We start from the raw sequence: 15,122 nt of genomic DNA, 5'->3' as shown, positions 1-15,122 counted from the left end.
TTAATTCTAACCATACAATAAATCAAAAAACAATAAATTAAACCAATAATACAAACAATCCCCTCAAACCCACTCCGACAATCTACCAGAACCCGAAAAACAAGTGGTCGTGATCGGCCAGATAGGGCGCCCCACATTATCCGTCGCGGATTTGCGCAGATTTGAGCACCTTTGGGACTACACCTTGGGGACTGTACAGAGTTAATTAATATTTAAATAGAAGGAAATTGTAGTAGTAGAGTGAGAATTATCATATCATCTCATCACCTCTATTCAAAAGAAAATAAATACATTTGTTCTTCAGACATATCTATCCCATCTACTATACAAACTACTATCCATCTACCAATCTATACAAACACCACCAAAAACCCTAAAGAAAGATGTGCGGAATCGCCCGCCCCAGCACCGGCCACCGCATCGCCGTGATGTTCCCCTCCGCCAACACAAAATCCATGACTCCCTATTCCCTCTTCTTCCGGGAAATGCCAGACGCCGGGACGAAAGCTGTCTTTCGGATTGAGGATGCAAGCACTTTTGATGTGTTCAGGGGGTGTAGGGGGATTGATTTGCGGATTGAGTATGTTTCTTTCTTTTCCCTTCCCTTTCTAACTACCTGTTACTTTGGTAGGATAGAATACTGATACTGACATTGATTGTAGACGATATGGAGATCTCACATCGGCGCGTATGAGTGAACCGCTTCATCAGTTCCGGTTACAGCCTTGTGGGAAGGGGAATGATGAGATGGAGTTTGAGTTACCGGAGAGACTGGATCTGGGGGTTTCGGAGACGGGGATTGTTGGACGGCAGGTTACGGTGTTGGTGGAGGGACAGTCGTCTGTTGGGGTTGGGATGGGGATTGTGGGGTATGATTGAGGTCTTTCTTTATGGGTGTTTGGACTGGATTGGGTTCTAGTATTGGTGTTGGGGGTTTGGGTTTATGTTTTTGTATGGCGTTTTAGGCTGGGTTATATGGTAACTTAATTCGGGAATCGTGGTTATGTGGTTTTATTTATGCATATTCATATTTATGTTTGTCTACTTGCTAAGCAGAAAGACTCAGACTTCGACTGATCTACAGCTTCAAAAGCGCAGAGCCCTCCACCCCATTCTTGAATCTGTCCTCCGCAGTGCGCCAGTTGAGGACCTTCCAGATGCCCTCCACATACGAGGCCTTGTTATTGAAGTACTAAAACGCAGTCAGCCAACCACACCAAAACCCCAAATCACAACGAAAACAAAGAAAAGAACTCACCTGCAAATAATAAGCATGTTCCCACATATCCACCCCAAAAACCGGCACCTTATCCGTAACCGGATCCTGATTCTTCGTCGAAACAATCTCCAACTTGCCCCCCGGTCCATTAGCCACCAACCAACCCCATCCACTCCCCTGCAACCCCAAAAGCGTAGCCCCAAACGCCTCCTTGAACTTCTCGACAGACCCGTACTGGGCCTCGATGGCCGCCTTCAGGACGGGGGCGGCCTGGTCGATGTTCGTCTCGGGGGAGGCGTGGGGGGCCAGGTTCTTCCAGAAGAGGGAGTGGTTGATGTGGCCACCGCCGTTGAACTTGATCTTTTGCTGGAGGTTGATGAGCTGGGGGATGTTGTTTGCGGCGAGGGCGGTGGATTGGGCGGAGAGGGCGGCGTTGAGGTTGGTGATATAGGTTTGGTGGTGTTTTTGGTGGTGGATTTCCATGATTTGTTTGCAGATGACGGGTTCTAGGGCCTAGGGTACTGGTTAGTTGGGTTTGTTTTTCTTGTATCGGGGATGAGATAGGGTGGGTTACATCGTAGGCGTAGGGGAGAGGTGGGAGGGAGAATGTGGTGGCCATTTTGGGTGGTCTAATTGGTATTCTGGTTGAGGGTTTTGAGTATATGTGTAGTTGGAGAGGTGAGATGCGAGGACGAGGACGAGGGAGAAGAGGGGTTGTGAGGGAGTTCTGGTCATGATTATGGCGAGGGAGAATATAAGCCTGGAATGGATGCTGAGGACCCCCAAGGTACCTTCATTGGACCAATCATGTTGGCGGGATGTGACTATGAGCGAGTTTGAGGGGATTCGGGGGACCTTTGGCGCACGATTGAGCACATTCTTCCTTTCGTCTATGTGATTCGTAGGTGAGTGTGGATTACAAGCCCTATCAATGATTTCCATAGCCCGGAACAGCTCATAGTCGTGTTGCTTGGGCGTCACGACCTGGATACTCAGCGGTGAGCCCAGATATACCCGGCGATCAACCGTTTTCTCGTTCCCTGTTTGGATCAGCGTTAGAAGGAAGATAATCAAGGGTAATGGATAGAGAAACATACACAACTGTCGATTAGCTTTATCCCAGCTTCCCAACACAGGGGCATCCATTTCCTTTCCGCTCTCCAGATCGGACTCCCTGAATGGACGTACTGGAATAGTGCCCGCAGGATAATCCAGCAAGACAAAACTAGACGTGTATCCCACAGCATTATAGCGGTCCATCTCAGGAACTGGGTGCGGAGCCACAGGGTGGATAATCGCATCAATGCGACGCCCGGTTCCACTATTGAGGGTCCACATCTTCAGTAGCTCCAGTTCGACGATTGACCGCTGGGCCTGTAACTGGCCCAGCTGCGAGAGCGTCAATTCCCGTCCCCGCTTCATACGGCCCTGCAGCCAGGGAATCAGCGGTTCCCCTGTACTCTCTAGCAAGTCCATCATGGCGTTTCCCCCGTCCACACCCATCAGTCGACCTGCCAGACCCTGGCATTTGGTCAACGCCGCCGGCACGGGAATCTCGACCACCTCAACGCCAGGCGTCTTCCGCAATGTCTGGGCCACCTCATCTAATACTTTGGCGATAGGAGGCAAAGGCTCAACGATACCATCCGATCGAAGTACACCGATAGTGACATTCCGGCCCTGCGTCTCGGGTAACCGGAAAGGAAATTCCCCATGCCACCGACCAGGAATACAATCCTCCCCGAACAGCTCAGCGCGAGGCACGACCTCCTCCATGATAGCACCTAGATCAGCCACCGACCGCGCCAGGGGACCAGCAACCGCTTGCAGAGACACCCTTCCTTTGCCGGGCATTTGGCCCCCTTCCTGGCCCCCGAAGGGAACGCGACCTACACTGGGCTTGAACCCGTAGATCCCGTTACACATCGCCGGAACACGGATACTGCCGCCGATATCCGTGCCAAACCCGACCATGGATCCACGCATGGCGATCAACGCGCCTTCGCCGCCTGTGCTGCCTCCCACTGTCCACTGGCGGTTAAGCGGGTTCAGTGTCCGGCCGAAGAGGTAGTTGCAGCTGTCCAGTGCACCCATTGTCTGGGGCACATTGGTCTTGCCGATGATCACGGCGCCTAGGGATTCGAGGAGATCTACTAGAGGCGAGTTCTGCGTGGCGGGTTTGAATGCCAGACCAACTATGCCGGTGGTCGAGTCGACGCCTTTCACATGGAAAGAGTCTTTGACGGATACTGGTAGACCATGTAAGGGGCCGATTGGCTTCCCGCTCTTCTGGAGATGGAGGTCGAGGTCTTTGGCCCGTTGCAGGGCACGGTCGAAAAGCGGTTCGCTCAAGCAGCGGGTGACTTGGTGAGCGATTGCCGCGCGCTGACGATGTTACTATCATTATAGACCCCAACTGTAAAACTAAAAAAGACTACATGAAGAAGAAAAGGAGAAACAATGGGGAGAATACCTTACAAAAAGCTCCGACCACATCTTCCGCTGTGTACCGTTTCTCCGCAATGACTCGCAAGAGACCCCGAATATCCCAGTTCTCGGTAATTTCCAATTCTTTATTTGTGAGTAAGCCGCATGTTCGGGGGACATCCATCACATTCACCCGCTGATACTGCTTCGCGTTGGTAATCGAATCCTCCAGGGAGAGCATTCCCGAGGGTATCTGAGAAGCGGAAAGTTTCCATTCTGCTGGGATTTGCGATTCAAGGTGTGCTTGTTTACGCTGGGCAATGGCTGGGTAGCTGGGGGTAGAATTCGACATCTTTGTCTGATTTGGCGATTTAAGATATAGTTAGCTGGTTGCGCAATTGTGTGACTTGAAGAAGGGAGCAAGTTATTAAATAACGGAATGGAAGTATGGGGTAAGTTGTTGTTTGACAGCCGAGGTTAGTCTGCATTTCCCCACATTTGCGGTAGATCACTGGGTCGTGTTGCCCTAAGCGCTTTCATTAGTTAGAATGGTAGACAGTGAGTATAATATAATATTCATATGCCACCTGTATGAAAGATGTTTCCTGTTTGCCCATTCTCAGAATATATTTCAAAGATCTCAACCCGGTAAGATCTGTTCCTTGAAGGAGTCCGAATGATCCACTTTAAGTGGCCCTTCCATACAATGTATCCTTTCGAAGCCTTCCATATTGAATGATATTCTTCTACATCTGAATGGATCCCAGAATGGAGGTCTACGATGCGTTGGTACTCGCATTGCTACCGTACATACTTTTATTGCTCTGTATGACTTTAATATGTGATTAGATAAAGTACAAATAGAATGGATAGGAACAACAAATGTCGCTTATGAGGTGAATAGGTGTCACCCTCACTGAGTACATGATAAAGATTTACAATGCTTCTTGCTCCTGCTGTTTGGTTTTCGAAAAGTCATCCAAGGGCGTCAGGTTCGACTTGGCTGGACCCTCAACGCAGACACCGTCGCAGCTAAATCGACTTCCGTGAACCGGACAATCCCAGCTCTTCTCTGCGGCGTTCCAACTAAGCACCGCTTTCATATGAGGGCAGATAGCGCTGAAGCGATGCGTTTGACCTCCCTCGTCTTTGTAAACGGCCATCGGTGCTGATAGGTCGGCCTTGTTAAGTACACCACCACTTCCCACCGCGAGATCTTCGATATCTTTAATGTCGGTTTGCAGGTAGCGCTTGTATTGGGTGTTGATTTGTATGTCATGCTGAAGCATGCTTCCAAGTGATTTGGCGATACTTGTTAGTCGCTCGGGATTGTAAAGGCTTGCCCACGGGTTCTGGACGCCTTCAATCTCGTCTGCAATCAGCTTTCCTGCCAGTATACCATGGGTGAGACCGTTTCCGCTATCGCCAGTGACAACATAGGTGTGGTTCATTCCTTGGTTCTTTCCGATGAAGGCCATGTAGTCTACTGGCTCAAAGATCTGGCCGCTCCATTTATAGTCAACGGAGCCGGCCTTGGTGAATCGCTCCCGCACCCATGTTTCCAGCTCTTGGAAGCGACCCTCTACTTGATCCTGGCCCACTTTGTGATCGCAGCCGCCGATAACCAGGTAGTCGTCGTTCTCGTCGCAGTCCGTGAAGCGGATATACTTGTATGCGTCCGCTTGGTCGTAGATAAGGCAGTCCTCGATATAATTCTTAGGGACTCGGATGGCAATACAGTATGTCCGCATATATTCCATTTCGGCAATGACGCTCAGCTTCTGGATGGGAACACAGGTCGCCTGAACCACATCTTTGGCCGTAATGGTATTGCCATTAGCCGTGCGCACCTGAACAAGATCGTTCTCTTCGACAGACGCCATCCGCGTATGCGTGAAGCACTGGAAGTTCGGATGGTTCCTCAGCCACTCCAGCATACCAACCATATACTTGGTCGGATGGAACGTTCCCTGCCCAGTGAACAAAGCCCCATCACGCTGATCGATTTCCCCATCCCACCCCTAAATCGCAAGACCTTCACGGAACGAGGCATGCAACCCAGCCTTCGAGGCGGCATCAACTTCCTCCCGCATAACACCCACCTCCTTATCATGCTTCGGATCTCCACGAGGGTACTGCGAGATCTCAATCGCCGGCAAATACCTAAACTCGCAATCCAATTTCAGCTTCTTGACAATATCCGCCGCGCGATCAATAGCCCAGGTGTGACTATCGGCCGCGAGTTTGGCTCCGTCCCTTCCGTGCTTCTTCGCGATCGCACTATAGCCATCATCCAAGGCATTCGACAAATGGCCGCTGGTTCTTCCACTCTCTCCCGAGAGCACATTCCGGGCCTCGATCATCGTCACCTTCTTGCCGCGAGTGATGAGCTCATAGGCAGTAGATATACCCGCGATTCCGGAGCCGACAACGCAGACGTCGGTTTTGATGTCGTGCGACAATGTCTCAAAGCGGGGGTATTTGGAGAAGGGCATTTTATGCACCCATACCGGGGTTGTCTCCCCGGAGGTATTCATCCATTGTTCTGGGCGGGCGATGGTTGCCATTGGGCGGGTGGTGAGGGTGATTTTGAGGGCGGAATAGTTTGTTGTCAGGACTACTGTGCTAGTCCTACGTATTTGGGATCTGAGTACTCGACTACTATGTTGCGCGAACATTTTTAGAAAAAAATAATACAAGGGTTTATGCGGGCTTCCTTTGGTAATGGGGCTTTTATGCGGTATTTTTGGCTGGGGAGTTCTCTTCATCATGGTGACGTGCAACTTGGAAACTTGGTTCGACTCAACTTTACAATTGCCACCTTTCGTTTTATAACTTCATGGATATATTTTTATCGGATTGTTTGCTTGTTTATTTTCAATTCTGGGTTAAAATATAAGAAATCGAGTGTTGATTAATAACTATCTGATGATGTTTACCTACATGAGCTCGGCTTTCTAAATAACCATAGAAAGAAAGATCTATGATAGCCTACCATGATGGACATAATAAAAATACACCAGCGGCTACGACTTGAATACGACGCACAGATGACGTTGGCTTGACCAAAGATACACTGATTTAAATCACTTATGAATGATACCATGCACGTCATGGCACTGCTCGGATCCATTCTACTTTAGTCAATGTGTCTATTGACCATTACTAAAGCAAGATACCAAATCCCTGGAAGAGACCGAATAGTTATATCTGAGGATAACTTATCCCCTCAATGCCCAGGAAACTCCTCCCCAAGAGTTCTCCCCTCCCCAGTAACAACAGGCCGACACTCCGCCATAACCCCAACCATCCTCGACCACTTTGTCTTACTAGGATTCCGCCATTTATGCAACGTAGATCGCTGAACAGTCAAATCCCCCGGCTTAACGATCCGCGTCTCACCAGAAGACAGCGTGAGTTCAATCTCGCCTGTGATCTGGATGACAAAGTCCAGACTCACGGTTCGATGCAGGGGACTCTCTGACTCGGGGGGCGTATCAATGTACCATACATTGGCACCGCCGCCTTGAGGGACCAGGGGAGGAAGCTCTTGGAGGGAGGTTTCGTAGAGATGGAGGTCGGTGTTGTTGGTGAGTTCCACCGGGGGTTGGTTTGTGGTGTAGCCTAGACGGAAGAGTGCTCCGTTGAGGTTGTTTACCACGGGGAGGGATTCGGGAATGGTCTGCGTGAAGATGGATGTGCCATCGTCGTTGTTGGTGGTGATGTAGCGGTTTGGGTTGGGGAGAGTGTTTTTGGGCATGGTTGATTTGGGTGGGATTTGATTTCACTGGGAAATATGTTGATGCTGCTTAGGTGGAGGTGTGTAGTGGGTGATATAGACATATATAGGGGGAACGAAACTGAGTATCTTTTAGAAGCTCGGGATACCAGGGGTTTCGCATCGGGATTCACATGCAAGTGAAGGAATTTGATGCCTTGAGTGTCTGCATTATCAAGGTCAATGGCTATACTAGAAGATGGCCTGTCAATGACCAACCCGAGATCGCTCGGAATGGCCCATGATTGGCTGTATCGAGAGGATGTGATGTTATTCCCAGAGTGCGTGGAAGCTGCATAGCGCATTTCTCCGCTGACGTCCGTTCCTGATGGTCAAGGGGTCCTCTGCCTATTTCGATCGTTGCATTGCTGAGGCATGATCAGTGGTGACCGTATGTCCTCGACTTCATCCCTACGGCCCAGAAGATACAAGGCCGTCATTGCCTGCACGACCTGTCGTCGTCGCAAGGTCAAATGCGACGGTCTCCGCCCAGGTACTCCACATTTTATTTTTTAGCAGGTGGCCTCCGACCAATCTTACTGATATTCCCAGTGTGTGGAAGATGCCAACGCAAAAGAGAGCTTCAGAGGACCTGTACTTACATCACTGCGTCAGACCACCGTAGCAGTACTGTCAACCATCATCACTCATCAGCTGTAGTATCCCCACAACTGCCGACTCCTGCTACATCTGCTCAAATAAATTCGGGAAATTTAGATGCCATCAGCCCTCCAAGCGCTCACAGCCCCGTTAATCCAGGAGAATTCTCCTTCGAGGTCAGAGCTGCTGTTGATGCAAGACTGGGACTCCCGTCCCCGAAAAAGCGGTGCCCTATTCCTCTGACGGATGCTCCATTATTTGGCTTGCTCTCCATTCCAGACAGTATCAATCCCATTGCTAATCCCGCGGACAATGTCCTTCCACCGCGCAGACATGCCGATCACTTGGTGAATTTGTACTGGCAATGTCTGGATCCTCTGGAGCCCTTGCTCGACCAGAGATCTTTCTGGACTACCTATGAGGCCATCTTCGACGGTAGGGAGATAGAGTGCAATGAACAAATAATTCTATGCATACTAAATCTTCTATTCGCCTTGTCCACTCAATTGCAAGAATCAACTCCCTCAGAACAGCGAAACAGTGCCAGCAGAACTTTCTTCTTTCGAGCATGGCATCTGTTGCGTCCGGAGGTCATCCTCTGGCAAGCCGGCTCATTGGAGACTGTTCAATGTCTGATCCTTATGACACAGTATCTTCGGTGTACTTCAAACTTGCACCAGACATGGATGGCCTTGGGTTCCGCTGTCCGGATTGCCCTGAGCATCGGGCTTGACCGATCAGGGAGGGAGATATCCGAACCACAGAGAGAGAACGACGTGACACCGGATGTCTGGCAGCAATGCGTGTTTATGGACAGGTATGAGCAATCATCCTCTACCTTTAGTCCTACGTTCTGCTAATTCCAGCCCAGAAGCCTTTCCTGGTCGCTTGGACGGTCTTCCTCAGCACCTAGAGTACCTTTCTCGTCCAACTCACTTCGAAACGGTAGCAACCCGCCTAACTACGATAGCGATGCTGTCACGTCAGTCTCGGAGAAAATGCAAGAATTAACCAAAATTACCGGTTACATCAACCTTTCTCAAATACCTACCAGCAGGAATCCAGCCGAAGGTCTGGACTTGGCTATGCAAACCCAAGCTGAGCCCTATACCGTTATACAAATTGACGAGTCTCTAATTAGATTAGAAAACAGCCTTCCTCCCTTCCAGCCCCATACACCTATTATTGAACCCACCGACCGACGACTATTCCTCCTCCGTCTCCGGTGAGTCTTACCGCCTGTTTCCGTAGATCTTACGCCAGTACACATAAACTAATCCCTCTTCCCCAGAATTGCATACACACGCATAATACTCCTCAGACCCACAATGGCCCACTTCTGTCTCCCACACCCCCAACCCCAGAAGCCAAACGAACCAAGTCTAGCCGACCACATCACCCAAACACACGCCACACTCTGCGTCACAAACGCCCAAAAGCTCATCACCCTGATCCAGACCTGCTCGCAACAAGACAACCCCGGCCTCATACCCTGGTGGTATCGGGTTTTCTTCCTCTATATTGCAATGCAGCATCTCATAGCAGCGATGCTGCGACCTGATGTCTTTGCAACGGTCGTTGTGGAGTCCTGGAATACGGCTGTGTCGGCACTAAGCGCACATGAGCATCTCAGTTTGTCTGTTGGGAGATGTCTGAATAAACTTCGGTTGATGTGGGGGAAGGTTGGTGATATTCAGGCGTCAATAAGTCATGAGGTTCTGGCGGATTGTGATATGGGATGGAGGGATGTTTTCCAGTATCTGGGGTTTGAGGCTGAGATGTCGCTGTTTGGCATGGATGATTCGGTGGGGTTGGGAGATATTGATTGGAGTTTATGATCTCCCTTTGATTGAAGTTCTTGATGCGTATGGTTGGTTTTGACTACCTAGCCAATACTAGTAGTCGCTCATGAGTTATTCTTACTGGTGATGTCGCGGCTGACTATATGACAGAGGGTATACACAAGTTTATGCTCTAACTATATAGTCTTCATATACATAAAGAGTAATGCAACTGAATCAACACAAATTCCACCCCATATACCATTCAGCATTTACAAAGGAGGTGGGTTGAGATCCAGCCCCTCCACCGTCAACTTAAACGCATCACTCCTGGAATAATGACCAGCCACATCCATATCCAATCTACCCCGTTCACAATCCTCTACATCAATCTCCGAGATGATCAGTCCATCACCTCCAGCATCCGCCGCAGAATCAGACGCATCATCCGCAGAAACCTCCCAAATAGGACCCGCAAGAACCTGACCCTGGGGATCAACGATAGAAGAACCACCGCGGCAGACGTATTCGGTCGAGATTTCTGTTTCTATTTATCAGTCGCCTATTCTGCGTAACGGGGTGGTTTAATATAAAGGGCTTACTCTCATCCTGTTGGCCAGTGACCCACTCCGGTAATTCGTTATACCTAACGCACTGGTTCGCGCTGAGTACATATGCCCGCGACTCGAATGCGACGGTCCGCATCAGGGGCAGCCATGTGTCCCGGGCGTCGGCGGTAGGAGCCAAGTAGATGTTCACGTTCTGGGAGTACAGACTCTGGCGGAGAAGGGGCATGTAGTTCTCCCAGCAGATGGCTGCTGCCATGGTCACGGGGACACCGTTGAGATGGGTCGTCACGGCCTTTAGGGTTGATGGGGAACCTTGGGCCCAGACGAGACGTTCTGTTCCTGTCTGGTTGGGGTTAATTATCTTTTCTTCTGTATGTCTTTGTATGAACGGGGCGTTTTTGTATTATATGCATAGTAAATGCATCAATAAGGTAGGAAACTGTCATGTTAAGACTTACAGGCATAACCTTCCTCCTCTTTCCCAGCACTCCCCTCGCGGGATCGACGTACAGCGCAGAACAGTACAAACTGCCCGCCGCTCTCTCGATGACGCCCACGACGATGAAGACGCCTGTTTCATTTGCAATCCGTTCAAGAGTTTCTCTGGTGCCGTCTCCGCGATGGTTCTTGCCCTCTGCGACGGGCAACTTCCTCTGTACCCAGTCGTCACCCGCTCCAGTGGGGGTATCCCCGAGATCAACTGCAGAGTGGAAGTAGTTCAGGAACTGTTCCCGTCCGTGAGGTTGACGTGCGCCAATGGCAGTGCCAAAGTTGCAGGTACGTGGGTATCCGCCTAGATAGGCCTCGGGGAAGAGGAGCAGATGGACGCCGCGGGAGGCGGCATCACGGGTGATGCGGTTGAGGGCGGAGAGAGTCTCCGTGACAGTGTTGTGGGTGCGTGCTTGGGCAACGCCTACGGTGATCTTGGACGGCATGTTTGGTAACTGGAACAGACTGTTTGCTCTGGTGGTGGTTGAAGAATGGATGTGGGGAATTTAAAAGATGAATATCAAATCCCGGAAAGCCGAACCAATCGCCGGGTGAGTCACGGAGATTCGTAAGAGACCCGCTTCTCTCTCCACGTTTACCACGGATTTTATCTCCGGATGATGATTATATTTCTTTACATTCATTCTGTCTGTCATTCTGGTCTATCATACACGCAGGCAGCTCTCCTATATTCCTATGTACAGCACTGCCGTACCAATCTGCCGGAGATCCCGATAACAATAAAGCATTCACCAATCGATAGGTAGACTTAGACTCGAGCAAACGCTGGGAATGCAAACAATGCCGGGTATAGCGCCTCGCTAACTAAATCATCAGGAAATGAAGTTCGTCGGAACAATTTCGAATCCAAAAGCCAAAAACAAAAATAAATAAACGCAAAGATATGCCGAGATACTGAAGAACATTATTTTTCGGATCCTTATTTTTTCTTCCCTCATGCCTTTTGTTCAGGTCAGATTCAAATCTTGGTGCCCGTAGCATTGGCGGCTTGCTGCAACACACGGGGCCAACGAGAAATAAATTCAACATCGTCCAAAACACCCTTGCCTTGGTTGCGCACGTATTGGGTACTGGGGTCAATACGCGGCTCGTAGTCCCAAAAGGCCGGGTTACCCTTGATCAAAGCCGAATAAACCAGGCGTCGCCGGCGCTGTGACCGCAGGACATCTTCCGTGATGCTCTCCAGGTCCCAACGGGCTTGCGCTTCTTCCAAGAAGTATGCTAGGACCTTGGCAGGCTCGGTAGTGGTCGGCATTTCAGGCAATCCTTTGCCTGGACTAGGAGTCCGTGGGGGGCTCGGGAATGGGTATGCCGACGATGCACCACGCTGCGGCCGAGGCGATATACGCGGGGACTCAGCTGGAGTAGGCAAAGACGCTGGTTGCAACTGCGATCCTGAGATATGTTTGGCCGCACTCAGTTGCGCCGGAATAGGCAAACCGGCCGCCAGGTTCACCTTCTCTTCAGGGTCTGTCTTCACATCGAAGAGCATAGGTGGGTCAATCAGCGAGTACACAAACTTCCAGCGGCCACGGCGAATCATTACCACTGGGGACTGTGTCCCTTCACCCATGTACTCGCCCAACACGGTATCGGTCTTGAGGCCGTCCTCGCCTGTCAGGTATGGAAGCAACGACACACCGTCCAGGGGTAGCTCCCGAACCAACTGCGCGCCAACCAGATCGACAAAGGTGGGCAACAAGTCCATTGTCGACACATTCTGGGGTACACGCTTCGGAGCAAAACGCTTAGGTGCATGCACGATCATGGGCACACGCGCCGAATTCTCGTACCAGGTCATCTTATACCAAAGGCCGCGCTCACCCAACATGTCTCCGTGGTCACCGGTAAACACGATGATTGTGTCGTCAGTCATGCCACAATCGTCCAGAACCTTCAACAGTTTGCCGACGTTAGTATCAACGTAGGTACAAGCGGCATAGTAGGCGCGGCGAGCGGCCTTGATCCGTTCTTCAGGCATTTCTTTGCCCCACAAGTCAATGCATTTCAGAACACGCTGCGAATGGGGATCCTGCTGGTCTTGTGGCATGTCACCGTTCTTCGGCAAAGGAATGTCAACACCTTCATACAGGTCCCAGAATTCTTTGGTCATGGCGTAAGGGTCATGAGGGTGAGTCATAGACACCGTCAGACAGAATGGCTGATCACCACGCTGTCGGACATGGTTGTAGAGATACTGGGTGGATTTATATATAACTTCTTCATCAAAGTCAAGCTGGTTGGTCCGCACAACAGGACCCGCGTCCATAACAGAGGACATGTTGTGATAATAATCGAGACGGATTTCCTACACACGATCAGAGATCTCCTTGGATTCGAACTACTCGGAATGCAACTTACCGGCTCATCCCAATTGACAGACCAGCCATAGTCACCGGGGTAGATGTCGCTCGTCAGACGCTGCTCATAACCGTGCAGCTGGTCGGGCCCACAGAAATGCATCTTTCCAGCCAGAGCGGTGTGATAGCCCTCCCGGCGCAGATAATGGGCATAAGTGGGGATATCAGCGGGTAAGTCGGCAGCGTTATCGTAGGCTCCAATCTTGGAGGGCAATTGGCCGGTCACCATGACGAAACGGGACGGCGCACATAGCGGAGAGTTACAGTAGGCTGAGTCGAAGACCACACCCTCATCCGCCAACCGGTTCAGGTTGGGGGTCTTGATGGGAGAATCCTTATCATGGAAGGCCAGAAGGGGGGCAGCCATCTGGTCAGCCATGATGTAGAGGATGTTGGGCTTCTTGGTAGCCATGGTGACGATTGGTGAGACCTCTTCTCACACTCTAATCTAATGATAGAAACTATGCTAAAGAGTTGGTGGCCGGAATAAGAGAAGAATGGTGACGGATGAAGAAGGAAAGGAAAGGGTGAACGCTGGAGAAGGGAAAGACAAGTTATAAATAACGTTAAGGGGGAGCGGATATTGCTTTCAGGGTGAATAAAGGCCAAGTAATAGAAGAAAGAAGAAAAAAAAGATAAGAGGGGAAAAAAAAACTCATTGCAAGTACATACTTGTACCCGAACCAAAATTACATGTGGGTATGATTGAATGTATTGAGCATTAGCGGAGATCTACATCAAGTGTGGTACAATCGATGTCACCGCAGCGATGGAACCATTAGCGGAGACGATGGTGTGATTCCCCACGAGCTGGAACGCAGGGGCAATAAACTTCGAGACCAATGATTCAAGTGAAGGACTTTCCACTTGTAGATTCCTCGGATTGTGATCATCCAAAATCATGTTGCCTTGTCAGTACCCCGTAGTACATACTACATAGTACATACATAGTCTTCAGTACAGACGATCACTTTTGTGACAAGGTGCCGATTACTAGGGCCGCGTAAGGATGTAATTTCCCGGCAGAGAAATGCGGTCCGGCAAGGACCAAAGGATTGGTCAGATCGCCACGAAAGCCCTCGGGTAGTCATCGGAGTCCGCAGGTCCTATCATTTTGCAATCTCCCTTCTGCTTCATCTAATTACCACTTTCCACCTTAATAGATAAAGTCTTCGAGAGTGATCGTACCAAGTGTCAATGGATTTGACCCTGTTCTGTTCGCATTCTTTCCTAAGTCGAAGTCGACTGAAGTTCGTTTAGGACGGGTAAACTAGCTAGCCTACTAACCGAAGTGGGCCTGGGGGTCTCAAACCCCCTTCTCACTAGTCCGGACTCCCCAAAGACTTGGCGCACTTGGCATTAGAACAGGTTCTGATTGGTTCCTGAATTCCACCCCCGGCCGGTTCCGACAAGGATCCCCGGCACATCACAGGTTGAGTCGCTAAGCTAGGCGCGTCAGCTGGTTCGCCACGAGACTTCATTGGGTGGCTCCTTAAACAAGTTCTAGTGCCATAGACTAAAGCCTTGTAAGAAAACGGGCTGATCCGTTAGAAAGTTACAAGCGTATACCGGCTCTAGTGGGAGAGTTTCAACAATGAAAGGAAAAGAAAAGGAATTCATGTGTCATTCCCACTCGATACGGCTGAAGGCTCCATCTCCTCTCCTCTTTGGGTCAGGGGTCATGTGCCATCTTTCACACAGCCAAGACACATAAGACACATTTCTGGGCGGGGCAAGGCCTCAGGTTGCGGTGAATATTATCTCCTCTTTGGCCAGCAGGCTAATGCGCGCCCGTAACCTAATTCCAGTGCCAATTTTTGGGCTCAATTTCATCCTTACTCCGTACATACAGAATACAGTGTACGACAATTCCAACCA

General features: G+C 50.2%; 7 protein-coding genes across 7 annotated transcripts; 2 read left to right on the top strand and 5 right to left on the bottom strand.

Moving 5' to 3' along the window:
- Nucleotides 1-177: 177 nt before the first annotated feature.
- Nucleotides 178-3,998, bottom strand: AO090003000475 (putative general amidase; the record flags this gene model as incomplete). Its single annotated transcript, XM_023234908.1, has 4 exons — nucleotides 178-191; nucleotides 2,140-2,259; nucleotides 2,317-3,604; nucleotides 3,693-3,998. 4 exons carry the CDS (start codon nucleotides 3,996-3,998, stop codon nucleotides 178-180), a joined length of 1,728 nt encoding a protein of 575 aa, XP_023089979.1.
- Nucleotides 3,999-4,581: 583 nt separating this feature from the next.
- On the bottom strand, nucleotides 4,582-6,213 carry AO090003000474 (FAD-dependent oxidoreductase; the record flags this gene model as incomplete). The annotated part of the gene is made up of 2 exons (XM_023234907.1): nucleotides 4,582-5,667; nucleotides 5,728-6,213. 2 exons carry the CDS (start codon nucleotides 6,211-6,213, stop codon nucleotides 4,582-4,584), a joined length of 1,572 nt encoding a protein of 523 aa, XP_023089978.1.
- A 662-nt stretch (nucleotides 6,214-6,875) lies between these two features.
- On the bottom strand, nucleotides 6,876-7,406 carry AO090003000473 (cupin domain-containing protein; the record flags this gene model as incomplete). Its single annotated transcript, XM_001819600.1, has 1 exon — nucleotides 6,876-7,406. One exon carries the CDS (start codon nucleotides 7,404-7,406, stop codon nucleotides 6,876-6,878), a length of 531 nt encoding a protein of 176 aa, XP_001819652.1.
- A 491-nt stretch (nucleotides 7,407-7,897) lies between these two features.
- On the top strand, nucleotides 7,898-8,757 carry AO090003000472 (fungal specific transcription factor domain-containing protein; the record flags this gene model as incomplete). The annotated part of the gene is made up of 2 exons (XM_023234906.1): nucleotides 7,898-8,459; nucleotides 8,558-8,757. 2 exons carry the CDS (start codon nucleotides 7,898-7,900, stop codon nucleotides 8,755-8,757), a joined length of 762 nt encoding a protein of 253 aa, XP_023089977.1.
- Nucleotides 8,758-9,352: 595 nt separating this feature from the next.
- AO090003000471 (uncharacterized protein) lies at nucleotides 9,353-9,862 on the top strand (the record flags this gene model as incomplete). The annotated part of the gene is made up of 1 exon (XM_001819598.3): nucleotides 9,353-9,862. One exon carries the CDS (start codon nucleotides 9,353-9,355, stop codon nucleotides 9,860-9,862), a length of 510 nt encoding a protein of 169 aa, XP_001819650.3.
- A 215-nt stretch (nucleotides 9,863-10,077) lies between these two features.
- Nucleotides 10,078-11,309, bottom strand: AO090003000470 (nitrilase; the record flags this gene model as incomplete). The annotated part of the gene is made up of 3 exons (XM_001819597.3): nucleotides 10,078-10,346; nucleotides 10,408-10,717; nucleotides 10,833-11,309. 3 exons carry the CDS (start codon nucleotides 11,307-11,309, stop codon nucleotides 10,078-10,080), a joined length of 1,056 nt encoding a protein of 351 aa, XP_001819649.1.
- A 533-nt stretch (nucleotides 11,310-11,842) lies between these two features.
- AO090003000469 (putative choline sulfatase) lies at nucleotides 11,843-13,656 on the bottom strand (the record flags this gene model as incomplete). Its single annotated transcript, XM_001819596.3, has 2 exons — nucleotides 11,843-13,192; nucleotides 13,246-13,656. 2 exons carry the CDS (start codon nucleotides 13,654-13,656, stop codon nucleotides 11,843-11,845), a joined length of 1,761 nt encoding a protein of 586 aa, XP_001819648.1.
- Between the last annotated feature and the right edge of the window lie 1,466 nt (nucleotides 13,657-15,122).

The sequence above is a fragment of the Aspergillus oryzae genome, chromosome 2, assembly GCF_000184455.2.
Source record: "Aspergillus oryzae RIB40 DNA, chromosome 2".
NCBI classification, from domain to species: domain Eukaryota; kingdom Fungi; phylum Ascomycota; class Eurotiomycetes; order Eurotiales; family Aspergillaceae; genus Aspergillus; species Aspergillus oryzae.
This window is presented reverse-complemented; position numbering and strand designations above follow the sequence as displayed.